This window comes from Symsagittifera roscoffensis, chromosome 6 (genome assembly GCF_963678635.1).
Source record: "Symsagittifera roscoffensis chromosome 6, txSymRosc1.1, whole genome shotgun sequence".
In the NCBI taxonomy this organism is placed as follows: Eukaryota; Metazoa; Xenacoelomorpha; order Acoela; family Convolutidae; genus Symsagittifera; species Symsagittifera roscoffensis.
In genome coordinates, this window is record NC_087067.1 from 52811896 (window position 1) to 52839702 (window position 27807).

Genomic DNA, 27807 nt, shown 5'->3' on the forward strand with positions numbered 1-27807 from the left:
GAAATCGGATATTGGATTACCTAAAAAGATATACATATAATTTGGAAGCTGCTATAAAATAATGTCTCACAAATCAAGCGCAGATTTCAGTCCAAACTTTATCCGGACTAGCTGGTCAAATTTGGACAGCACAAACAGAAAGAGTTCTTCCGACCGAGTACCAACGAAAGAATCTAGAAGCTCTTTTTTCGAGTCGTCCGAAAGGGTCCAAGGAGACCCCAAAACAAACAACAATGCTACCCCAAATCTATTCACAAAGCAGTTTCGGAGCCAAAACAGCTTCAGAAAACTAGCTGCGTCATCCACTTTAGGCGATCTGAACCTTTCGCCTAATTTTTCCTCTAGTTCGAATCGGGCGCCTCTTAGACTTCAGGCGAGTGTGGACTGCTATCCAGCGTCAAGAAGCCAAACGAGACCCCGAGCACCGACAATTAGCAGTTTAGGCCGAAGTTCATCCGTCCGAGCGAGTGCCGAGAACGACTTCAACGCCGCCAACGCCTACACTGATTTTTACCCCCATAAACGAAAAACGAGTTTCAAAACTCACCCCAAGAGTTTCAAAACCCAATCGCAGACATCTTTGAGTTCTTACAGCCAAAAAGGAGCCTTACGCTACTCGAACTCGGGGGGCAGAAACAGTATCGATTTGACGAATCCCACTAAGCAGGTTTCGATTTTGAAGCCGAACTTAAAACATGCAAATACGATCGCAAGTCTGACTTACGAAACAGCCGAGCTGCTGGGCACTCCGAATATGAACAGATTCTGGGAACCACAGGCGGAGAATAGCGAACTGCCTAAAAAGGCAATTTTCTGTTGTTCATACCTAGCATTGATAGTTGAAAGCACTCCAATTTAAGAAAATGCAAGAAGTTCCGTAATTGATGAAAATTGTTCATGACAATTATATTATTCCATTACAGGAGCTTCTTGCTTTACAGGCTAAAATCTCTTGCAGGGGTGAGGCCGGATTTTTGCGACTCGAGTTTTTACAAAAAAGTGTTTGACCTCACATTTAGATCGACTGAATTAGTTTTTATTAGCTTGTTTTGCATTTAAAAAAAAACAGTTTTTTTTTATATAAACGCTGCTTCCTTTTTCTGGGCTAAAGTTTATTAGAAAACGTCCAAAAATGAGAAACTGGGTTTTTGGAAGGTTTTTCAGAAGCGTATATATATGACGAACTTAACAGCTGGGATTTAAAATTAGGCAACAAATGCTCCTCTTATTCATAGCCAGAATTGAAAATCATGACTAATAACTGTAATTCTCGCGAGCGGAGTTATAACTGAAAATTGCCTATGATGACAGCCGATGTTCGCCGGTCACATTCGGAAGCTGAAGTCGTCAGTTCGTCACTTTATCCAGCCGACTGAGAACAGACTGGCACTGAAGTTGTTCGGCAGCAAAAAGGCAGTGCTGAAGGAGAGGAAGAGGTGTGAGGAGGAGGCCCCCTGGATCATTCACCCCTACAGCACCTTCAGGTACAACCCTCCCCCCCACTTTTGTTGTTGTAGTCCACTACTTTGCTCGTATAATTTATCAGGATCATGACTAGTTACAATTTACCATCAAGGTCATGATCAGATTTGCTGCAAAAAAGCAACCACTCAAGTGATAGATTACAGCAGTATCGATAAGAGCAACAAAGACTGCGAAGTTTTCTTGGCATTTGCAGCTCCTATCTGTTGATTGAGAGTGCAATACAGTGCTACCTTGAACTCCCCTGTTGAGGTTACGACGGAACTTGGTTTTGACCGAATCGGTCGAACACGCGCAAAAACTAGGGCTGAAAATTCGCATACCAAAACAGCCCTTCAAACGAGCACAGTCTAAACGTAGTCCAAATTAACAAGATCAATCCTTATAAAAACACACTTTTGCGACTTTATGTTCAGAATTTTGCGAGCATATCTTTTCAAGAATCTATGAAATTTTTTTCCTACATTCCAGGCTGAGTTGATTTGATGAGCAACTCGTTGAACAGAATTTCTAGGTTGTGCGACTTTATGTCCAGACTTCTCAGACTCAAACTATCGGCGCGACGTTGACAGCTTGACTTATGTTCACTTCAAGTTATGGATCGGATGCTTTGGACGTCAAAAATCCCTTTTCTACAGTACAAAAAATCCAAATTTGTTTTGTTAATTAAAAAAAATTTTTGCCAAAAAAATTGATTTTGGCACTATTGTTTGTCTTTGTTTTTTCGGCTTAGTTATCACATGACAAATTTCGTATAATTTAGGCAAGTTTTACCAAGTTAAATAAGATTTTTAGTGTCTTGCTTCAAATACAAAATAAACAGTAGGGTAGCTGTAAGAACATTTTTGAGGAATTATCCGAGTTTGATTCATTATTCTCACGAAAGCGATTGAAAAAAAGAACAAAATGTCTGCTCTGATAAGTGATGAATTGAGTATTGATTTCAGACGAAAAATCAAAAATTTTAAACAGTTTTTGTTTCTACACTGAGATCATTTTTGAATGTGTTTCAACGGTTCGCATCACTACTCAAAGTGCTTTAAGATGATTTATCACTCGAACCCTTCTGACAATTATTTGTTGCACCTAATTTTGCTGCACCTGATGATCTCGAAAAGAAAAGAAGGAAAAAGTTGAAAACACACCCGAATAAAAAACTCCTGCGCATTTTCAGTGCTCGGAACAAAATCTCTTTGGGATAGAATTTTTTTTAGAAATTGACAGTTGCAATTTTGGCTGACGCAAACTACCCGCAATAAAGATATGCGTGGAAAATATCTATTTTAATGGATATTACCGACCGAGAAATTGAATCATTTGTCATGACCATTAACCCATTAAATCATTTTTTATGACCACTTTAACCATAATAAATAATTTTTTGCAAGTTTAAATCAAAAGTTAGAAAGTTAGTAATTTTGACAAAAAAAATTGTTTTAAGCCGCAAAAACTCATGATATTGCTTTGAAAATATTGATTACAGCTAATAAATATTTTGAAAATATTAGCTGAAAACTTTCCACATTTAAATTTTTCGACTAGTCTTCAAGCATCATAAAGCTACACAACCAAAAAACAGCATAATAATTGTACTTAAAACTAGAAATAAACATTATATTTAAATGATTCGATTACTACGAGGTTGCCACATTGAATAAAAAGTTTTTTTTTGCGAAAAGCATATGTTGATCTAGCGTTGTTAACTTTTTGGAGAGGCGAATTATGGAGAGGTTTATAGAAGGAAGTTTGATAGGAAAGGGCTGAAGTGATTGGGTGTAGTTAAGTGTAGAATGCCTAGAACGACCATATTTGACGATTTGTGAAAAAAAATCGGGTGTAATGTTTTTTTGGAGTTTTTGACCGAAAAGCTGTCGCTTGGCTACTAGGTTTGTGGGGGTCCACTCGCCCCGCAGCTTGCTACTGTATGATTTGCTTTGTTCTTAAGTCAAATAATTTTCTGAATTTTGATGATGGTCAGTAGAACTCATACAATCTCTTCCTCCTCATAATTTTTATGCAGATCGCTTATTTCGATCAAAATCATAAAATTCAATGTTTTGACAGAATATTTCTTTTTTTTGTTTATTAATATTTATGGGTATTTAATCTAATAAAATGTTGCTGAATTCTGTCTGGAGACCTCCAGTTGACCTTGTCGATCTCTATCTTGACTGATGTGTGCTTAAACAAAATGTGCAGATAAATTGAAATTGCTGAACTACCTGGTTGCCTTCAAAATTGAACTTCACTAAATTTCCGTTCTCACGACTAATCAGTTCACCTGAAAACAATTAATATACTTTACGCTAAGCATTAAAATTTTCCATGTGAGCTTCTTGAGCTATTTAAAGTAACTTTTTCCAAGTGAGCTTCATGCTAGTCGGCACACCGCCAGTTTCGAGGTTTATCCAGAGTTTTTTTAGAGTCGAGTTTACCTTTAATTGCACTATTTGAAAAAAAAAGTATCTGCAATATTTTTTGTAACAGTTATGGGTTTGAAAGTATCCATTTGAGGATAATTGAATGAAGCAAATTGTTTGGGCATTCCTAAATCAATTGAGGCAAGCTAACTATTAGTTCTATTTATTCGTTATTATACAAGCAAAAGACAATTTTGTACTTGACAATTCGTGTGGGTAAAGATTTGAAGTTGTTTTTTATTTACAAATTTACATCGTTGTTTTTTTTTTCATTGAAGCAAAATTTAAAGTTTTATAAAAATCAAATTCTTTTAATCCTTCTTGTTTCGATTATTTTGTTTCATTTCGTTGTTCAGCTTTGAACAAAAACAAAAAAAACTACAATTAATTTTGAGTGGGAAAAATGCTTAAGTTCAAACCAGATTGAAGAAAAAATTACGCAAGATATCGAAAGCCTTTTTCTCAAATGGTTATGTTTTTCATTGGATGATGTTTATGATTTTTTCTATTACAGATTCTTTTTAAATCAAACGGTAAAAAATACAAGGTAACTACTGATCGAAACAGGAAGTATTTTGGTTTTCGCATGAACACTATTATGGTGCTCGTACTTTATTTCCTTTCCATCATTTCAGACTAAAAAATTATCATTCGTGTCGATGAAAGTTGCATTTCATTTGCGAGAAAAATCACAAACGTCAATCAAGTTCAATAAAACTGCACTCCATAATCAGCGTTTTCCGGGGTGCTGATTGCTCCATTAACCAAATGAGAAACAACTATCGAACGATTGCTTTTTAGTTCACATCCTTCCAAACTAAGAGCCAAGTTCAAAAACGGTTGTTTTTTTTTTCATAAGAAAATGATGAGTAAAAACTCAATAAACAATTGCGCAAACATCAATTTCCAATTTGGATCGGGCTTTATCTGGCAAATTGCTGATTGCTGGCTTTAATCTAAAAATTTTTAAGATGAACTGAATTACCATCCTTCAGGCATATAACCTACCTAATGAATCTGCATTATACCCAAATGGTAATTCAATTGATATGACACCTTTTGAATGACCTTAATTACTCGAATTGATATTCTGTTTAATCCGAGAGATCCAGGACAATAAGGCACCTGCCTGTTTATTTTTTGACAGATTGAAGCTCCACCTTAGAATTGTCCTGCAAATATACTTAGGCTGAAGTTTTAATTTGCGTCATACTACTAAGGGAAAAGTTGTTATACTACAATTGGAAAAATTTAATTAAGAATCAACCACAATTTTGTAGTCAAGAATGAGACGATTGGAAAATTAAACTTGCCAGAAAATAAACTCAATGGATTGAATGAGTAAATGTGATATTTCATGAATAAATAGATATTTCTACTTATTTCGGTTGTGTAGTTTTTTTTCGTTTGTTTCGATTAAAATTTTTTTTTCGATAGTTTGAATATTGATTTTTGTTTAATTTCAGTTCAAATTTTTTGTTCCGACTTTCGAAGAAAGCAATTGGACATTTTTGCTCGAGGAGGTTTTTTTTTCTCTAGTCAACTTTCGCTTTTTGTTCCGACTTTCGAAGAAAACAGAACATTTATGCTCGGTGTGGTTTTTTTTATTCAGTCAGTTTTCGCCAATCGAAATAAAATTTTTATACAATTTTTTATACTCTTTTGAAGGTTTCGACTTCCTAAGTCAAATTTATTAAGATATGTTACCTCCGATCATTTTTGTAAAACTCTGGGGTTTGAAAAATGCCAAATTGGCCATGTTCTGGACAAATTTACGCGCGCTTTGAAGATTTTGATCATTATGCGATAAACGTAACGCAAATTATTTATGCGTGGTGAACTATCCCGCACAACAAAATTGTTCTAAATTGAATTGAGGCTAGCTAATCGGGGGTATTAATTTCGTATGACTCAAAACTTCACACTTTGATATTGTCTAAAATTTATAGGTTTTCAATATTTTCTTTTCCCACAAATATTCGATATGAATTAAGGGACAGTCGGAACAATCAGGGCTTTGATCTAACATACCAGCAGTCTTGTTGGATCTCTACAATTATTTCTCTCTATGGTTCCTAAAAACGAATTGCCACCTCTATAAAGAACTAATTCAACAGTTAAGCGTATATAATTTTTGTACCTTGTAACGAATCTTTGTCCCTTTTACAAAAGGAGAAGGGGATAGTTAAAGACTTTTTGGATAAACATTTTCTGAGATTTTTTTTATCATTCAAAAGGTAGTGCTCAATTTTAAAAACTATTTCAGCTGTGACATTTTTTGAAACTATGAGGGTCTTAAAATATGAAAAATGGGGAAAAATAATTCGCGATACGTATTGTCCTAAAACGCGTAGGCGGCAAGCAATCCAGCTGAGAAAATGTTTCGAAATAAAATGAGGCAGGCTTTTTTGAGTTGCAACTATAGAGGTAATAGTGGACAGATTAAAAACACCTAAAAGTATTCTAAATATGCGCAACCTTTTTGGCATAAGCCAGTAGTCTCTGCTTTACTTTAGACCGTTAGTATTATGACGCCCTGAATCTAATTCTGAATATGATTATGAAGTCAAAGAGTCAAGTGGGGTTGTTGTGATGAAAACAGAGTTTGAATAATTGATATGTTCTGAGATATGTTATGCAAAGCGTCTCAAAATAGCCCCATTGACAATCCATGTTTTGTCTGCAGATCAAAAGTGTTTGATATTCTAATAAAAGTTTTGACCTGCTTTACGAATGGGAACACACTTTATGGAAACAATCGAATAAGAGGTACCAATGCCATGTAGGAATGATTGGTTGCAAAGCAAAAAAAGAATAATTATCCGACTGTTGCTGCAAGAGCAATTTGGACCTGAAAAAACTAGATTTTCAAAATGACTTACAATTATTCTTGAATGGCTTACAATAACTTACAACTTTTTTTGTCTAAATGTCTGGTTAATTTAGATAAGCTAATGAAAATGCAAGAATCAGTGGTCTAGGCATAGCTGAAATAACGTTAAAATCGTAAATAAAATTAAATTGATTTTGAACGTCGGCCCCTAAACTGAATTCATTATCAAATTGATGATCAATATCCAGACCACTTTTTCTCTACACAAGCAATTTTTTGAGTTTTCTTGAAATCCATGCCCTAACTGGAAGGGTTTAATGTGATTCCCAACTTGATCCCCTGTAACTTTTATATTCAATTGGAGAGAAAATACACGTCATAGCCCCCCCCCCCCCTCCCCCCTGTCATTTCTTGAAGTGGTCGGAACAAAAAATTACAGGCAGCTTCAAAATGCGCGGAGCTGTCTGTTTTCAATTTGTTGACGCCCGAAATAATCTACCTATTTTTGCATAATATCGTTTTTAAATTTCAAATGCGGCTTTGTCTAGATTCCTGTGGGACTTCATCATGTTGATGCTGCTGATCATCAACTTAGTGGTGCTTCCAGTGGCCATCGCCTTCTTTAATGAGGAGAACAGCCACTCGTGGGCAGTGTTCAACTGCGTCAACGACTCCATCTTCATTCTAGACATCCTACTCAACTTCAGGACAGGCATTCCCAGACAACACATGGCCGTGCAAGTGGTACTGGAGCCAAAGGTGAGTTAATCTTTTTATTTTACCCGTGTCGCTGTTCCCCATTTCAATGTTCGTTCTGTTTCTCTGACCACCCTCAAAAATGTCGAGTGCTATTAGGATGTTTTGAAATTGATCAGTTTTGAGAAAAACGGTCCTGAGTTTTTTAAACGCAAATGTTGACTTCTTAAACGTGAATTTACTTGGTTTCAGATTAAACTCTATTTTTTTGCAACTCCACTACAATGATCGACTATCCAAGAAACCGGAAGGAAAATTATGAGAAAACTTTTTAAAATTGTGTAAAAAAACATTTCTCATTGATTGTTTCGGTCAGAACATATTGTACTGTGTGCAACTTGCTCAGAAATAGACAATTTTTTTTTCAGTCAAACGAACATTTCAAAAGACAAAATACAAAAATTTTAAAGTGTTTATTGTTAAAATTGTGATAAATTTGAATATTTAAAATTTTGCTTTCGAGTAATTTGCCAGAAAAATTTTGCTCGAAAAATTTTGCTTTATTTGGAGCAGTCACGAATCATAGAATCCCCACAAACGCCGACTTGACTTCTTAATACTTCAAGTAAATTGCAACATCATTTTTCTCTAAAGTTTCCCCCTTATAGCATTTAGTAGAAAGCAAGACTTATCGTATAAGGACACAACCCTGAAAGCTTCAAATGTTCCTTAAGTGCCAAGTTATAAGTAAGTGTGCGAGGAAATCAAAAATGTTTTAAAATTTTAGACAAAGGAAAAATATAAATTTTGAAAATATTCCCCCAAGCACTATGTAAAGTAGAAAGTGATGATTTGAGGGTCTAGCAACGCATTAAGAGTTTCAAATAGTTTGCTCAAAATTGATATGAAACGACATCTAAGCTGGATGAAAGCACTGCTCACGAGTTAATAGAACAAAAAAATTGCGCTATAATTGATTGTGCCAGAAAAAAGCCAGATTGGCAGTTATCAAACCGCCAACACTTACAACAAGTCTGCTCATATCAGGGCAAAACTTTAAAAGTTTTGACAACTTTTTAATTAGTCTCGACTATTTTTTGGTAAATTAAATATCCACAAACTTTGAATTTAAGGCTGAGAAGAAAAAACTTAAAGTGTAAAAACTTGGATCGTTTAAGGAGTTAATAAGGCCGAACAACTCATTGTCTCAACTCAATTTGAATGTGCGGGTGGGATAATTCACCAAACTTAATTAAATTGTGGTAAGTTTTTATCACCAAAAAAAATAATATCAGCAGTTTAGGTAGCTTCTTGGCAGGCTAATCAAGTGGTGTGGTGTGGCCCACGAAGATCCTGAGATCTTGAGCAAATTTTGAACAAAAAAATGATCACAGGTGAAAAATCTATTCAGTTTTGACAAAGGGCGTCACTACTCATCGAATAATATAAAAAACTTCCTTCAAAGGGGGGTGGACAACAAACCAAAAAAGCCGCTCCGAGCATATATATTCTATCTTTTCATCGAATTTTGGAACGATAACAACCCCCATAAAAACAAGCTCAATCGTTAAGCAGAAACGGATTTTGTTTCTATAGTAACATGTTTCAGTGAAGAAAAATTACCGAGATCTGAATCCTCTTTACTTAGAAATTGAGAAGAATTTTTTTACCACTATTTTTTATAAGCTCATGAATTTTTTGTCACTTGAAATAAATCATCTAAAATAAATCACTATATGGAAAAAGTGATGTTATGATGAAACACTTTTACAGGATTTTGAAAAATCAGGTTTTAAATGACATAAATCCCAATTTTGTCAACCTTTTTTGTCAACGCAAACCCCCCCTCCCCCTCCCCCAAAAAAAAATCTGCCTTGCTTATTAGCATGCGTTTTTTCTGATAAAAAGGAGAAATGTTAGTTGATGAAAAGCATTTGAAACTCAAAAACTATATTTTTATGCCATTTGAGAAATATGCTAATTAGAACGTTATCTGAAAATCAGTTTCTGCCATCTTTGCTCAGTCTTTTGAACGCCTTTAACAATAGCGGACAAAACTAATTTGAGAAATTATTTGAATGTTTTTCCAGCAATGTTGTGTATGATGTATTCCTGCGTGATTGCCTTTGATTTACTTGAATAGAAGACATAGTGTTCCGACTTTTGGAGAAATTGGCGTCATACTTCTCCTTGGTGCGCTTCATTCTGACTAATTTCGGTTTCTTAACGAACAGTTATGATGGGATTCATTTATTAGCTCGTAAAATTATTTATGCCTGTACTCAAAGCTTGCAAGACCACCAGTGATCATTTTTGAGGCTGTAAGGATTTGAAAGGTGCAATTTGACTGATTTGGGAAAATTAATGAAATATCCAGTTTTCTAACAACGCGTATTTTTCTTGATTTTTGATTTTTTTCCCTATTTTTTTACTGTCATGTTTTGTTTCATATTAGCAGATGAGACTTCTCTCTTTTCCAGGTGATCCGTGCCAGTTACATGAGGGGGTGGTTCGGGATAGACCTCATCTCTTCCATGCCCATGGACTACATCTTCCTCATCATCTCCCAGGGCGACAGTGGGGGTCCGCAGATACTGAATGCCTCGCGGACCCTGAAGATGCTGCGACTCATGAAGTTCCTCAGTCTCATGCGACTGCTCAGAGTGTCCAGACTCATGAGATATGCGACCCAGTGGGAAGATGTGAGTTTGCATCCATCTACCATCCACATCCACATCCACGTCACTTGCTCGTCTCTTTTAATTTTTACAGACACAAAATTGTGCGCCTATCCAGTGCACAGTTTGGCCTCGTACTGAATTGGAGTATTTTAGTCAGAGATTGAGCACAGAACTTTCACCTTAAAATTGTATTCGGAATTCTTGAAAAATAATTAAAGGCGAACAGTTTTCTCAAAATGTTTGTTCAATAATCTCATGCAGGGCTGGAAAAAACCTTGCATGTTGTGTTCATTGTGAATGAATTTGCTTTGATGGTACAATACCATTTCCGATCATCATGAACTTCAAATACTAATAGCCCATTTGATATGAGAGCGTTTCCGAAGGTTGTTTTTACTATTACACCGCTGATTTCAAACAAAACACCTGAAACCTTTGAAGCACCTACACAACTATTTTTCATGGTCGCCTTCGAGCTAGTTCTGCTGTGACGTTTGCCCTCTGGAGCTGAACAAATAAAAGACAGACAGACCAAGTCGTCATCTGTCAGTCTCACTATTGGAGGGGAGGTTACGTAACTTCCTGTGATGTAATCAACTTGGCATCCAAGTCAGTGCGAGTGATTTTAAGGGAAAATTGGCTGCCATATGGTTGATTGCAGATTGATTGCAATTTTGAGGCTCATTGATTTGGAATGGAGATTCTTTTATTTTGATGAACATGTCAAAAGTACAAAAATAGACAAAGATAATAATGTTTTTTTTTGTACAGGAGGGACATTTTGGGCATTTTAGCCTAAGAAAAAGTGCAAATGTCAAGAACTTACAGCAGCTTTAATTAAAACGATCAATAGCAATCTTGGGCCGCATGTATAACAGACAAGTTTCACCTAGAATTGCCATCAAACTCGATCCAATTGAGTTGAAGTTAAAAAAACGAAGCTAACTTTCTTCGAGGTGATTCGCACAACGTAATATTGAAAAAAATGCCGATGTGAGTGGGTTGCAAATGAACGCAGAAATTGCTACAAAAGTACGAGATCTCATCCCTCGTGGTGTTTTTGGAGACTAAAATGCGGTTCCTGTTTGAAACAAGTTGTCAGCCTAGTTTATCGTGTGTGTGTTGTAGGTGTTCAACCTGGCTAGTGCGGCCATCCGCATCCTGAACCTGATCTTCATGATGGTGCTGATCAGCCACTGGAATGGGTGTCTCATGTTCCTCTTCCCCAGAATATACGACTTCCCCCCTGACTCCTGGGTGGTCATAGACGGACTCAAGGTACACTCAACACTACTGCACTCAGTGTTCTCGTTCATTCTCACTTAGTGGCTTAAGTTAATACTATTCAGGTCGACCTTTTCAGTTAGAGTTTTTTGCCCATGAAAATGGATTTTACTCAACATGGATTTTTCTTGGAGCTCATATGTTGCACTGCTGTTTTACCTTGTTTGTTTATGGATTCTTGAGTTCTTGCAACATTTAGGATAATTGTTGCAACATAGTTCTAGTATTGTTTGGAATATTGGCTCTGATCTATTGCGTCGTAGAGACATTTCAATTAAGTTATTATTGTGTAACATTTTGAAAATGTTTTGTCTAATTTTTAATCTATTTTTGGTTAATTCTAAGCTATTAAGGTCTTATTCGAGACTTATGGTCGCACCAGATGAGTTAGGACCGATGTGGTTAACTCATAGAGTAATTTCGGATAGGGTACACCGTCTGCTCGTCACGCTATCTTATTTTCGGCCGGATAGATTCGTGCAACTTCTTAGTCTAATACCGATCCTAATCTTACTCTTATATCTACTAGTCTCAGGGTGTTTAACTAGTCTCTGCTAGGCTCAATAGATCTAGAGTATACTGGCTTATTGCAACTGCTGAAGTTCTCTTGGAGAGTCAACTAATTTCTAAGTTAAATTCAAATCTCTCTGGTGCTGAAATTACAAGTAATTTCAGCACTTACAAATAAGTGGGTTGTTAGTTAGATGGATTATGATTGGTTAATATTAAATATTTTACAGTGGTAAAATATCCAATGTATCCAATTATAAAATGTAGTTTAGATTAGGTTTCACAAGGAGTTCCATAAATCCGATTAATGAATTTTGTTTTAATTTCAGCCTTCTCTTTCTCATAATCTTCCCACACTATTTCCTAATATTTTGAGAAAAAAACGAGATTGAATGTCATAGAAACTTGCTGCCCCCTGGAAAAGTTGGTTTATTTGGTAAGTTGGTAAGTTGTTTAAAAGCGATCTAGGATTTTCTCGAGACGGTTGGAATTCCAAAAAATGCCCCCTAAAAAAATTTTCGCCGACCTTTGTCCAAATTCTCTTTTTAACTTTGTTTTTCACCTGAAATTGGTCTATAAAAAGTCTGTGACCACTTCATAAACAAAATTGACCTGACTGATTAATTGCGTTTTTTTTCGGCGCGCAGTCTGCCCACAAAATTGATATATATTGGACCCAGAGGCGCCTCCGGAAAAAATTTAGAGTTGGTCAAGCAACTGGCAAAAAACTGTCATATGGCAAAATTGTTAACAGGCTGGCACTTTTGAGGGCGTCAAAACCCTAAATTGGCTTCTGTTTTGTACCTTGATTATTGAATACACCTGATCAATGAAAAATTCAATTGTTTTCAATAAACTTAAATTATTACGACTACGTCATTTCCAATCAGTGGAGTCAAACCCGTTGTGCTGATTAATTAGGCTGACCTGATACTTCTTTTTGCTTGGACCAAATTGTCAAATTAAATTTTGTTTCTCAATGAAAATGTGGTTGGGCTGTTGGCATTATGTGTCAAATAGAGATGCCTCAAGGGCGTTCAATGATCACGCGGAGAAGCAAATCTATTCAAACCAATAAGAAAAAAGCCGAAGAACTTGGCTGACAGAATTCAACACACGTTACTTTCTGTCCGAAGTTTTCTCTTTCTAAAATTGATGAAACAAAATAAAAAATTAAATGCTTACGATCAGTTGAAAAAAGTTGTGACCATCAGCTAAACAGCCGTTTTTTTTCGTCTAAAAAATAACAAATTAATTATGAAAATTATTGTTCGGACTTTCGATACGAGTGTAACGGAATATTTCTGCTCGGGTGGGTTTTTTTTTCTTCAGACAAAATTTGACTTTTTAACTAGCCATTTTTGACGGAATTTCTTAAGTCATTCAAAAAAATTGTTGTCCTGAGATTAAAGTTGAAAAGATAGTTCACGTGTGATCATTTTTCGTAAAGTTATGGGGGTTTAAAGATTGCCATTTTGGTCAATTTGGGAAATTAACGCGCGATATATTTCGCGCATTTAACGCGTAAGCGGAGATTTAATCCGTCTTAGAAATCATTCCAAAATAGTTGAAAGAAGCTTATTTGCCATAACTGATTTGTTACAAGGAGTGAAATTTATTCTTTTCTGCTTCACATGACTTGTGGTGGGATGATTTTCATTTTTCATTTTAATTTATTACGTTCAATTTGTTAATGATATTTATGCTATTACTGCTCCATAAACCTAAAAAGGCAGTCGAAGCATTCAGGGCTTCGCCCTGATACGAGCAGTCTTGTTTGTTATTAAAAAACAAATCACAAAATTGGTCAACTATTTTAAGAGTCAATCAACGTAGTGAAAACTCTGTAATAGATCGTGCTGATTTTTTTCCAGAAAATTTCTTGAAAATTGTTCACGTTCAAATTTGATTATTAGCGCATTGACTTTTGATTTATCAATTCATTTCATTTTCAGCTTATTTTTTTTAAAAGGAAGGCAAATTCAACTATCGAACAGTGAGAGAGTAAAGGTCACGAAAAACGTGATCGATTTCTAAGAAAATGGAATTTAATTATCAGATTTCCCAGCAAAATAAAAATTTTACCTTTTGATCCAGTTTTCATAAATTGAGTTAATTTCCACAAAAAAAGTGTCTATCAAAATGCAATTTAATTTCAAAGAATCATAAAGCTATCTACTTTTTTATTGAAATTGGAAATTTGAAGTTTCCTCTAAAAACATGTCACTATTATGTTCTCCTTTTCCTTCGGTTCAAGGATCTTTTCCAACAAACTGTTCGCTATGTTCATAAACTGACAACATCAATTTTTATTTCCAACTTTTTAAACGAAATTAACGGAATATTTGTGCTCGGGGGTTTTTTTCTTCAGACAAGTTTCGACTTTTTAACTAGCCATTTTTGAAAAACAAATTTTTATATCATTCAAAAGGTATTCTCGTCCTGAGCTTGAATTTGAAAAATATTTTCTGTAATCATTTTTGGTAAAGATATGAGGGTTTAAAGATTAACTTTTTGACCAATTTGGGACAATTAACGCGCGATATATTTTGCGCTATTAACACGCTAGCGGAATTTTGATTCGTATTAGAAGTTGTTCTAAATTGGTTGAAGGAAGCCTATTTGCCATAATGATTTGTTACTAGGAGCGAAAACTATCACTTTGCACTTTATATGGCGTGTGGGGGAAGATTTTCACAAAAAAATCCAACAATTAAAAAAAAATCAATTTATTTTATTTCATTTAATTTTTTCATGTTATTACTGCTCCATAGACCTTGAAAGACAGTCTGAATTTTCAGGGCTTCGCCCTGATAAGATCATCTTGTTTGAGAATCAAAATTTGCCACATGGACTAAACTAGTTTTAACCTATTTTTGAGTCCCAATGCCATTCTTAGACTTTTTGTAAACAGGTTTCATCCAATAAAACCATACGATTGATTTCCTGATAAAAGATGCAATTTTGTCAACCCGATCCCTCTTTGATTCATGATCGCAAACAAAAAGCTTTGCCCAGTAAAATAACTCAAGGATGTGCAGAAACAGTATAAAGGGACTATGGTTAGACAGGCGCGCTAGCCTTTGATAGATCTTCTGCGCACCGCCAAAACCATAATTTAATTCCAAAACTCTTTTTAATAGTTTAATTTGTTCATGTGTAGGACTCCGAGTGGGAGGAGCAGTACAGCTGGGCCCTGTTCCGAGCCATGTCCCACATGCTGTGCATAGGCTATGGCCAGCAGCCACCCACCTCCCTCATGGACCTATGGCTGGTCATGGTCAGCATGCTGAGTGGGGCCACTTGCTACGCCCTGTTCATCGGACATGCCACCAACATGATACAACAGTTTGACTCCTCCAGAAGACAGTACACAGAGAAGGTAGTAAAAAGACAGCTGTTTAGTTTATATTGAGAGATTTCAGTTTAATCTCGTGTCATTTAGTCGATTGTTGCAAATGAACAATAAACACAGTCAAGAAAATAAAGTTATTACAGGCTTCATTTCCATGTAATAGTAGAAAAATATATAGTAGGAATAGTTGAATACGCTAACACTGACATCTCATCAATCACACCTCTTGAAATTAAAACTAAACGTATTATCAAAATAATATTCTACAAACTTAAAACACGAGTCACAGCTCGACATAATAGCAAAAAATCTAAAGTTTTTGCTAACAGAAATTTTTGCATTTGAAATATTGAAAGTGTTGACCAAAATTCTAAGAAATCAATCGGAAATAGACAATCTTAGGGACTCTATTGAAGATGATGAGATAGCGCTCGGCTGCAAAAAAAAGCGTAATGTAGCTAAAAAATTACAATTAAATAAAAACTGTCACCATAGAAACTGTGACCATATAAAAGTCATAAAAATGTTCAACATGGTCATCCCCAAATTGGATAAATTTTGTCACGAAGGAACAAGTTAACAATTTCAATCATAAGTTAACAATTTATTTGTTGAACAACGGAGACGTTCAAAGTTTTTTGATGATCTAGAAAGGGGGTTCATTAACTTTAAAAGGAAAAAATTGTTGTTTCTTTTTCGATTTCTAGATCTCGATCTTTATATGTACTATAGAAGCAAAAAACAGAGAAATTCCAAGTGCAAAACAGTCTATATTTTTTTCTGACTTGGGCACCCGAAAACAGGCTCTTGCACCCTAATGAAGTCCTCCCAGTCTATATTTTGAAAAAGAGTAAATAAAGAACCGTGTGAATTGAATGGTAACATTTGGTTGGAACACTTGATTATGATTAATTTTATATGATTTGAAAGTGACCTTCTAACATTCTTAAATCTGGTCATTTTTAAAGAGAAAAGTACAAAATAGACATAACAGGAAAAATGGATGCATCAAAAGATTTATTCGTTCATTAGATTCAAATTGTATGCAAAAATAATTGCTTAGAGCTGCACTCCCAACTTGAAATTTATTTCCTCCCTCACGCTATCTAGGACAACAAATGTTGAAGAAAACTAAAAGTTTCCCGCATTGACAAAACATACATGTCATACAATTTCATACTATGAAAAATTTGCTTTTTATAGCATTTCAAAGACGGATAAAAATTGCAAGAAAATTGCAGGGTAAGCACTTATTTCATACTCTAAAATTTTGTAAGCTTTTTTGCCACATTTTGGAATTAAGTTTTTTGAAAAAGGCAAAAGCAAATATTTGTACTTTGAAATTGTATGATAAGCATGTTTGCTTTACTATGAAATTGTACGACAAGCATTTTTTTCGAAAATTAAAATACAATTTTTATTGATTTAAAATCTTGTGTTTCACCCGAAACAAACTAACAAAGATTTTCTGAGCGAAGAAAACCCAGAGCGTAACTGGCAGGTACCACGCAGATAATCTGCATTTGGTGATTTTAGCCATGTAAGTTAATGCTAACTTGTTCACACTGCAATATAAACCAGAAACGTAACTTTTTGTATTTGTATATGGCTAGAAAACGTTTACTTTGAAAATTTTGGTGATTGAGAAGACAAGAGGACTATTTTTTTTTATAAATGTATATTTATCTTAGCATATGAAAACAAAAATTAATTGTGTTTGTTAAAAAAAACACTTGCTTGTGAGTTTTGGATTTTTTGGGTGAAATTTTCTAGCTGGAATTTGTAATAGACACAAAAAGTCTGATTTTGCATGCAACTTTTTTTCTTGTTAAACGTATATTCGAGCACAGTAGCAAGTTTTTTGAACAAAACAGGGATACATTTTTTTTCTTAAATTTGTATTTTTGCTATCGATGTTTTTCTAGCAGGCATCTTTTTTGTTCAGAAAAGCTTTTTTGTTCGCAAAGTTGTTCTCATAATACCAAAAGGCCACCAATTTGTTTTTTTGAGCTTTAAACCAATTTAAAATAATTTCAAAAAAATCGATTGAGTAAATGCTTGTCATGCAATTTTTTTCTTTGAAAATTGTATGATAAGCATATTTTCCATAGACTCCATCTTTAATATGTCTACATGTTTGATAGACATTTTTTTTGTATGGACATCAACCTGGGTTGACAAAAGCATGTTTCAGCGAGATGATTCTAATGTCTGAAACATATGGGCAGCTTCAAAAAAAAAAACGCTTTAGTGCACAAATTAACCTAAAATTAACCTCAAAACTCAAACTTTTATGACTGTTTAAAAAGATCTATAATTTTTTGCATCCATGCATCATTCATTATCGACTAGTTTTTTTCCATCAAATGAATTGTAGTTCAAAGTATTCCGAAATTTTTTTAATCTCCAAAACTATCGGTTTTAAAACTCAATTATAAAGAATTAATGATTAGACCAGTTTTGATAATAAAAAATCAAATGAATTTATAAAAAGAAATTGCAAAATGAAATTATAGACAATCAATGAAAATATGCACATAACCAATAACCATTAGGATAAAACATAGAGTAAAAAAATTCTGATTATTATCAGTCTCAAAGCAATTGAAGCAACCAAATTTGAATCGCCAAAATAAGCACCCATGAATTAAAAAACGAACTTCTTGGTTGCAAAAACTTCTTAGGTTGCAAAAATTTCTTAATTTCACGATTAAAGGTTTCAAAGTTTTTCTCAGTACTGTTTTTTCTTGTTTCACTAGGTTTTTTCTGGAACAGTACTGAAAAAAATATATCACTAGTTTTACTCTGAAACAGTACTGATTTTTTTTGGCAGACCAATCCGGTATTTTAAATATCTAACCAGAGTTTTTTTATTATCTGAGGTGCCCTCGAAACAGTTTAAAAACTTGCTTTTTTCAATTCAACTCATCATAAAAATCAAAATATTTTTTCTTAAAACCTACGCGCATGAAACAGCACAAAATAGTTTTGCTGGTGAAGTTGAAAAACGTTATCGGGTGATATTTTTTTATGAGTGATAATGCTGATAACTATTTGGCTAGTGCATATATTCAGTTTGAGAACTCTCATGCATAATATAGACGTTTCATTTTGAATGAATTGTACATGCTACTAAGATAGCTTTCGAAAATTCATTATTCAGCCTGATAGAATTGTATTTGAAAGCTCCTTTTTGTGACTTCTTTTGCCAAATGTGGCTTTGAAATACCTTTTAAAGCATAACAAAGAAAGATCCAGCCAATTAACTTAGACCTGCCACCTATTGTAATATATCACTTGTTCTCGTTTTGTTCTTCAGTAAGATAGACGTCTCTCTTGTAATACTTTTCAAAAAAGTTTAGGATGAAAATAGTGCGCATTTATTATTTATAAAATGAAATTTAATTTACTGGTTTCAAAGTTGCCACAGACACGAAAGTTTATGTTTCGCTTATAATTTTTTTATTTATAAAACTTTTTTGTTACTGTTTTTGGGGAAATCAGTAGTAAGCCAATCTGGTCTGCCCAAAAAGATATCTGCAATTTCGAACTTACTTGAAAAGTTTTTTTTGTCGCCGTCAAAAATCTTATCATACAATTTTTATATAGTATAATTGTATTAAAAGCAATTTTTTCCAAAAAAAATTCAAAATTTAGTGCAATCAAATTTTTCAGGTTCATCAACAGTGACTGCTTTGGTTGCAATTATTACGTTCAATCTTGATTTTTCGACAATGTTTATGATCAGAAGTGTTTATGGATGATCATCTTATCATAGAATTGTATGGTAAACTTGTGTGGTAAACTTTTTTGGTGTATGGAGGCCAACCCGGGTACCATTGAAAATTTCAAATTTGCATTTTTGTTAGCTACACTTTTTATGTAATAAAAATTTGATTGTGTTTATGCCAATTATGATTTGCTTTTGCAATTTTAGAGTTTATGACAGCTATTACGTCTCTTTGAAAAGATTTAACAAGCGTTTTAGTTTCTGTAGAATTTATGTTTTAAAGTTTATACAAATGGGCAGCAAAGAAAACTTGAAACTACTTGAAATTAATGAAAATGCTGAGATGTTTTCAAATTTTGGGACGGTTTTGAACTCTTTGTCATTTGTGGGGCAAAGTTGTCTAAAACTAGGAGCTCCGCGTCGTTTCAGATCGTTCAAATGGTGTCAGACTTCAAAAATCTCCGTCTTAGTATCAAGGCAACGCCCAATTCAAAATGAATACATAGTTCGACTTTCGTTTTAAGGACAAATCATGCAAACTGTCTTTGTAATAATCGAAACTGATAAACTGCCGATTCCCTTTTCTCGGGTTTTCCTATTCGATGGCCAAATGGTTAAGATCTTTAAGATTTTTGACACGAAGTATCTATATCATATCCTGTCAAGAGATTGCCAAATAATTAATTGCATGATGGTCTTGCTAGATAACCAATATTCAAGACTCATTCAAAAAAAATTAAGACCGGAAAACTAGTTTTACTCCGCATGGTGGATCTAGATTTTATCAAGGGGGGGGGGGGTGGATTTTCAAAAATTAAGTCGACCAAATTTTTTTAGGTCGACCAAATTGATTTTCTGAGCTCTCCCAAATCACTATGAAGACCCCATTTTGACCAAACTTTCTGCACCGCAGGCAAGTTTTTGAGAAAACAGGCAACAGGCCAAAAATGGCGTTTTTAGGCACTTTTTGGAAAATTTAGACCAAAAAATTGCGTTTTTTCGGCGCGCGCTCCCCCCTCAAAAAGAGTATAACATGGCGCCAAAGGCGCCTTTACAAAAAGTTTAGGGTCAGTCAGCCAAAAAGGGATATCTCAAAATAGTACAAAGGGGGGACCCTTTGGGTCGGCAGGGGGTCTAATCCCTGAGGGGGAGGAGCACACGACCCCCCGCCCCTTCCCTAAATCCGCCCCTGTTACTGCGTGTACTTTAGCGCTTCTCCTTATATCTCGACTTTGTTTTGCGAACACGTCTGTTCTTCAATCATTTAGATCACAGAGCACGGTCTCTAATAACTCTACCATCTCATATATCATCCGGTCCAATTTATTTCCCCTGGGACCCCATATAAGTCAGGGATAGACAGTGAAAGACAAGGCTGAACAAGACCTGTTCCTAATCCTCCCGTATCATACCACATACTCTATATCATCATATTACTAATCTGTTCACGCTCCTCTGCCCTTGTAATCTGCGTGAATGGATTTACAACTTGGGATCGACGGCACAGACCTGGTCTCACTCTGCATGTCTGATTGGAATCGCATATTTGTTCGTGCTGTTATAAACCTGTCAAGTCAAACTAACTGACAGCTTCCTCTAATTCACAATAAAACCCCAAATTACTTACATGTAAAGTTTTTCATATCCATGCTGACAAAGAGAAATAATATCACCATATCATGGAAATAAAGAAAGTTTTGATGTTTTTCAACTGACTTACTGTGTGTTGTGAATGTGTAGATGAAGCAAGTGGAGGAGTACATGGGTCATCGGAAGTTACGACCCGATCTGCAAGTGAGAGTACATGAGTACTATGAGTACAAGTACAAGGGCAAGATGTTCGACGAGGAGGTCATTCTAGAGGAACTCAACGACTGTCTCAGAGAGGTAAGAACTCTTGGATCTCTTTTGATTGAACAGTCATGATTTCATGCAGCTTCAAAGCTCTTAAATTCTTTCACGCAAAAAATCTCTTCCAACGAGTTAATTCCACTACAAACATTTTTGAACAGAATACATATTTTCTCTCGTCGTTAAAAGTCTAACACTGATATAATTATTAACAAACCAACTGAGCCAATCGAAATTATTGTTTGGGACCCTCAAGCGTGCTAAATCTATCCAATGAAAACTGAAGGAATCTGCATAAATTTTTTAACATTTCAAGAAGAATTTATGCCTGTCGCTTAGCAAAAAAACGAAAGGTTTTTAAATTGACTTAAAGCAAGCTTCGAAAACAGTTACTTTAATAAACAACGAAATTTTGTGCACTCCAAGATCTTCATTAAGTTTTAGTGATAGTAACAATACGATGTTACTGTATCTACGGAGTGTTCGTATGTGGTGATGTTTAGGAGATCCTGAACTACAACTGTCGTGAGTTGGTGAACGTAGTGCCCTTCTTCCAGGGGGCGGATCCCCTCTTCGTCAGTGGAGTGGTGTCCAAACTCAAGTTCGAAGTGTTCCAGCCGGGCGACCTCATCCTCAGCGAGGGCTCATTCGGCACCAAGATGTACTTCATCCAACAGGGCACAGTAGATGTGCTCTCTATGGACGATGACGTCATCGCACAACTCACAGACGGCGCATACTTCGGGGGTGAGCGAGGCTTAGAAGAGCAAACAAAAATGATTTCGCCGCATCTGCATTTTTTCAACTTTGAGTATTTATGTGATGAGAAATAGATGCTGCCTCATACTATTAATGTTCTAGGAAGATGTAGATTGGAGGCAAAACTTTAATTATTTGGCTTGAGATTTTCCAGCAAAATACTCAATGCTGAAATGTTTTCACAAAGGTTGTGTTTTTCAAAACAAAACAAGACTGCTCGTATCAAGGCGGAATCACAGAATGTTCCGATTGCAATTTAGTATCTATGGAACAGTTTGGAACAACTATAAAATATACAAATGGGTATGTTTCTTGTCTAGGAACGTGTTTATAAGACCGAAAAGCTTTACTCCATTCAATTCAATTCAGAATGACTTCTGAGCTTGATTATTGGCCGCTTACTCTTTTCTAAATCGAAGTTCAATGCAAGTTTAATATACCAGATTGGCCAAATTAGCAATATACAAACAAGGAATCAATATTGCAATTTTGAACTTCTTAAATTCATGAAAATTAGTCACAAGTGAGCTATCAGTTTTTAAGTTTTGGTTGTACCCAAAAGTTCTGAAAAACAACTGGACTGAGCATTAATTTAATTGTTCTTGAAAAGCCAAAAAAAGTTTCAATTATTGTTCCGCTATTTTCGAAGAAACTGATGGAATAATTGTGCTCGGCTGGTTATTTTTCCAGACAAGTTTTGACTTTTCAACTAGCAATTTTTGACGGAATTTTTAACACTATTACTTTCTACAAAAATTGTTGTTTTGAGCTCAAAAATAAAAAAATAATTATTTACGTGAGATCAGAGTTATGGCGGTTTAAAGATTGATAAAATGGCCAATTTGTTACAATTAACGCACGGTATATTTCGCGCTAAGGCGTAAGCGGAGATTTATTCCGTCTCGGAAATGATTCCAAAAAGGTTGAAATAGACTAGTTGTCCTAATTGCTACGTTACTAGGAGCAAAATTGATCACTTTGTCCTTAATGCAGCGTGTGGGGGAAAATCTTCAGGTCTTGTTTTGTTTGTATTCTGTCCGCAGAAATGAAAAGTCCAACCGAGTACAAATATTTCATCCAATTTGAAACAAAAAAACTGAAGGCTTGTAAATTTTCAACGGATGACGTGAACGTTTTTTATTTGAATTGTGTGGTTTGACTTTTTGTTGTTCCGACTTTCGTAGCGAAAGTAACGGAATATTGGTAATCGGGGTGGGTTTTTTTTCCTCAGACAATTTTCGATTTTTTCACTCGCCATTTTTGACGGATTTTTTAAAAAAATATATCATTAATATTAGCTGTGGTGAGCTTAAATTTGAAACAATATTTCACCTGTGATCATTTTTTGGGAGTTTCAAGCTATAGGGGTTGAAAGATTAACATTTTGGTCAATTTGGGACAATTACCGTTCGATATATTTTGCGCTATTAACGCGTAAGCGGAGAATTAATCCTTTTTAGAAACCGTTCAAATTGGTTCAAGGAAGCTCATATGCCATAATTCATTTGTTAATAAGAACGAAAATTATCATATTGTACTTAATATGGCGTGTGGGGGATGTTTTTTTTTTTAAAATGTCATTTTTTTTAGTTCTAATTTTAATTTTTTTACATTCAAATTTTTCATGTTATTACTCTCCATAGAAATTAAAAGGCAGTCAAAACATTCAGGGCTTCATCCTTATACGAGCAGTCTTGTTTATTTTTGTGTTTCGTTATTTTCAAATCTCGGTTCGGCCATAGTTTCTTCAAGTTCATTTCAAGTTCTTTACTACTAAAGTAGTGCAATAAATGTCTCTAATCGTAACCTATCGGAAATCACAGCAGACAGAGAAAGCTTTTGCTGAGGATTCCATAACAGAGTATTCTTTAGCTGGTTTTGTTTTTGGTGGAACACGCTGTCTAGTACTTAAATAATGTAAAGTTAGTATGTAAATAATGTAAGTTAAAGTTAGTATCACTGCTTTATGCTCCGACGTTTTTTTTTTTAAAAAAACGACATAATATTTTTGTTAGGGTAGTTTTTTTTCTTCGGAAAAACTTCGGCTTTTTAACTAACCAATGTTGACGGAATTTATTTATATAAATTAAAAAGTATTGTTGTCTTGAGCTCAAATTTGAAAAAATAATTCACCTGTGAGGATTTTTGTAATATAATGGTGTTTCAAAAGATTGCCAATTTGGAACAATCAACGCGCGATATAGTTCGCGCTATTAACGCGTCAATGGAGATTTAAACTGTCTTCTCCCGTCTGCTACAATTTGATTTGAGGCATGCTATTTGATCACTTTGATACTCTGATATATGCAAAAAGTATCATTTTGTACTTTACACATCATTTTGGGGAATGAGCTACCAAAAAATATCTGTAAAACTTTTTTAAAAATGTTTCATTAATTTTTTCAAAGCGAATGATAGTTCAAGGACCTTAAAAGACAGTCGGGACATTTAGGGCTTCACCCTGATACGTGCAATCTTGTATTCATTCAACAGTCATTTATACTGCCTCAAGTATAACTCGTGGTGGTCATGTATATTATCAAATTGAAGCTTTTTTTGGTTGTGGTTGGAATTCCAGAAAAATTCAAACCCTGTCTCGGTGATAATACAAATTGGCGAGACTTGTGTAGATTCATGAATGACTGAAAAAACATATTTACAATCTAGTTCTACTGCATTTTAAATGTTATGCTTAGCCTAAAAAAATCACAAAAAGACATGGAAAAAATGGGAAAAAAAATTAAATAAAAAAAATGATTTTTTAAAACAGCTCTTTGTTACTTCACTGTGGTCTTTAAAAACTGTGCTACTAGCACAGCAACCTTCTATCGTTGCTTTCTTTTCCAGAGATCTGTCTGCTGACCAAGTGTAGAAGGACAGCCTCTATCAGGGCAGAGTCCTACTGTAATCTGTACTCGCTGGAGGTGGAGGACTTCAATGATGTCGTCAGGGAGTTCCCGGAGGTCAGGGACAAGATGGAACAGGTATGCAGACACACATTGTATAATTAAATTTAAGCATCGCCGATGACCTTACTCACACATTCATGTCAACCCTAAGTTCGAGCGATTAGAGCGTGCGAGTTGCCGTTATGATAGGAGAAATTTTATTGAATCCGAGAGAAAACTAAGATTTACGCCAGGAAAATTAGTTTTGGAGCTTCCTACAGGATTTCTTTGACGACTTAAGTTTAAAAAAACATTATGAGGCCAAATTCTGCACTAGATAGGCGCTCAATTTGGTGTCTTTATGTTCCTGGAATCCAGAGACAAGTCTTTAAACATGTTCTTAAATGTAAATGGATTCCAGTTACAAAATTTTTGTGGATTCACAATACAAATATCTGCAGCTTAAATTTTGTCGGCTCATTTGCTCTGTCGCGTATTCCACAACAAGCGATAAGGGAATATAGCTAGTTGTTCTGGATTCCACAACTGGTCGCGGATTCCGCAAAATGTAATTGGATTCCGCAATTGTTCGCGGATTCCGCAAAATGTAAGTTGATTTCACATTGAATGGAACTCAAAAAATTTGTAAGCGAAATCCACAAATGTAAGCGGATTGCGCAAATTTTAAGTCCATTCCGCATTTTTATTTTATGCTGAGCCACCAGCGGATTTAGGAGGGAGGGGTGGCTATGGACGCCCTTTCATCAGGGTTTCGAACCCCTGCTCTGAACTTGTATCTGAATACCAAAAAAGCTCTCTTCAGTACCTTGCTATTGTACGCAATAGCTTTTTTTTTATTTAGGACAGAAAAAAGTCGTTTATGTGCCTCAGTTTTATTGATTTTATTTTCACTCTGAATTTTTGAGCTTTGATATTGTAAGAGTTGGCGTTCCATATTCGTTGGAGAATCTCGTTCATATTATCATATCATTCAAACTATTTTCAAGTGGCTATAAACATGTCTGAAGTACTTATTGAGCTATCTCCCCCCCACGCGAGAATGGGGGGGGGGGAGATTGCTCAATTGATCATTTTTTAATGAACTTTGTCGGAATTTTCTGCGTTTTTTATGGTTTTTTGTCGGAGTTTTCTGAGCTTCTTGCACGACAAACGTCTATTCTTGGTTAAAGCTGACATTTATTTAGGTTGCGAGACTGCGGCTGACGCAGTTGGGGAGGAAGCCGAGTCAGGTGTTCCTGAAGAGCAAGTTCAAGCCCCACTCCCTCATCAACAGCCTCATCCTAAACACACACTCCAACATGAGAAGTCATGACAACAACAACAACAATAACAACAGTGACAACGATAACTCGGATGGGGAAACACACGACGTCCACATTAATGTGAGTAGAAATAACTATTCCATCTGAATGGCTGCAGAACCCACACAAAACCTAAGATTGGAAGCTGACTCCGAGCTGAACATTTTAAACCAGGGAAGCAATATTGAATTTTGGATCCGAAATGTTGTTTTTCCTATAACAAATTTGATTAAAGATTGAGACTTTGTTGCTGCCCCAACAGATCAGCAAATTGTATTTTGAGATTCAGAAACTCAAAAAATGTGAAATCTTTTGTAAGAGGACTTTTCTTATTTTAAGAGGATTTTTCTGATGTGGCTAAGCTGTCAATCGATAGGTCAATGGTTCGAGACCTACCATGACATGAGCTGGTTGTCTGCGGTTGAGGCAAAATTCTCACAACTAAAAACTGATCAAAAAACGCATGTAGTTTTAAACAGGGACACAACATTGGTTGCTCCTTTGTTCCTTCTGTTCCTTCAATGTGGATAGGTGGTCTTCATTTTAAGCTTACTTGTTCACTTGTTCTAATATGCAATTTCGTTCAACAATTCAATGAGTTTAAGTGTTTTGGTGTTGTAGGATGAACTGGTGAGCAATGTGGCCCGTTTGACCATGCGCAAGCTGTCTGTTCTGCTGGAGAGCACCCACCCCTCTGGCTGCAGCCCCACCAGAACCAACAACAGCTCCGGACACTCCTCCGCCGCCGGAACTCACGCCAACAATAACAACAACACCATTAGTCCAAAGCTAGCCAAATCACCGAAGCAGGGTTGGTGAAAAAATAAACCCAAAATAAGAGCCCATTTTCAAAAATTGTGTCGTGTTTTTTTTATAGTGAGTGTACAAAATTGATTTTCTTAGCTTTTCCGAAACACTTTTCCGAAACTAAATTTGAAAACCCATTGAATGCCTTTCCTGAAAATTTTTGAAAAGCCTTTCCTGAAAAATTGGCCTGCGCTCCTACAGTACGCCAAGTTTAGAGTTGATCGACCAAAAAAGAATGCCAGAAAATGCTACCAAAGAAGGGTCGTTCTTTCACTATTATCGCTCCTGTTGTTAACTGTTATAAAGGATTCCAAAGGGTGGCAAAGAGCTCAAGTTCCTAGGCGTCTGCCCCAGTCGTACCACTTGAACCCGTTCTAATTTTCATCATGCTATCCTAAAATTCTGTTCACCAATTTTTTTACGGAGGTAATCAAACTTTGTTAGCAATTTCTTTTATCAAATACAAAAATCATTGGAAAAGCATGTTTACCCCCCCCCCCCTTTGTTTATTCACCAGGTAACCACTTCACATGCCACGCCAAAGTAGACCACTGTGACACCATTCTGGAATCAGAGTGCGGCAGTGGAGAACAGATGAGCCAGAGTCTCATTTCCAGCCACAGACACAGTAATGCTGCAGACCACACTGACCAAGAAGTAGAGGGTGGTAGAAGCAGTCAAGTTGGTGCCAAAATGTACAGTGGAACTGCTTATGCAGACAACGGGTTTGATGACACTATCTGCGAAGACCCCATCGATGATGACGACATCGACATTGACTTGGATTTCGGCAATGCAGAAAACTTCGATGATTTCTGCGACGATGCTGATGATGATGAAAATACAGAAGCAGATGTCATTAGTGACGCAGTTATTAGAGAAATGAAAAGCATGTTGAATAGCGGGGGCCAAGTTAATGACTCATCGGCACCGAATACTCATGAACAAACTGAAGATCTTGATGATCAAAATAAGAACACAGTAGATGAGTATTCGCAGTTTCACCTCAGCCCAAGTTGTCCCACCTTCCTCGGTATTAGACAGCAAAGCACAGACTCAAGCAATATATAGATTTTATGTGAACACCTGTTGAAAATTAAGTAATTCATTTTTTTCTAGTTTTCGAGAAAAATTTTAGTTTCTGATTTTGTTTAATTGATTAATTAGCAAAATATGATGAAAATTTGAA

General features: G+C 35.5%; 3 protein-coding genes across 3 annotated transcripts in view; 2 read left to right on the top strand and 1 right to left on the bottom strand.

The window, feature by feature from the left end:
- Positions 1-27807, bottom strand: part of LOC134848151 (succinate dehydrogenase [ubiquinone] iron-sulfur subunit-like) — a 295415-nt gene that overhangs the window by 113392 nt on the left and 154216 nt on the right. The window lies entirely within an intron of this gene.
- LOC134848817 (uncharacterized) lies at positions 62-1963 on the top strand. The gene is made up of 3 exons (XM_063866329.1): positions 62-805; positions 1312-1484; positions 1954-1963. Exons 1-3 carry the CDS (start codon positions 62-64, stop codon positions 1961-1963), a joined length of 927 nt encoding a protein of 308 aa, XP_063722399.1.
- On the top strand, positions 1374-27730 carry LOC134847537 (potassium/sodium hyperpolarization-activated cyclic nucleotide-gated channel 1-like). Its single transcript, XM_063864595.1, has 11 exons — positions 1374-1484; positions 7284-7494; positions 9912-10133; positions 11241-11390; positions 15070-15288; positions 20732-20878; positions 21346-21589; positions 24449-24585; positions 25695-25892; positions 26433-26622; positions 27136-27730. The coding sequence occupies exons 2-11, from the start codon at positions 7303-7305 to the stop codon at positions 27687-27689; spliced, it is 2253 nt and encodes a 750-aa protein (XP_063720665.1). The 5' UTR covers positions 1374-1484; positions 7284-7302; the 3' UTR covers positions 27690-27730.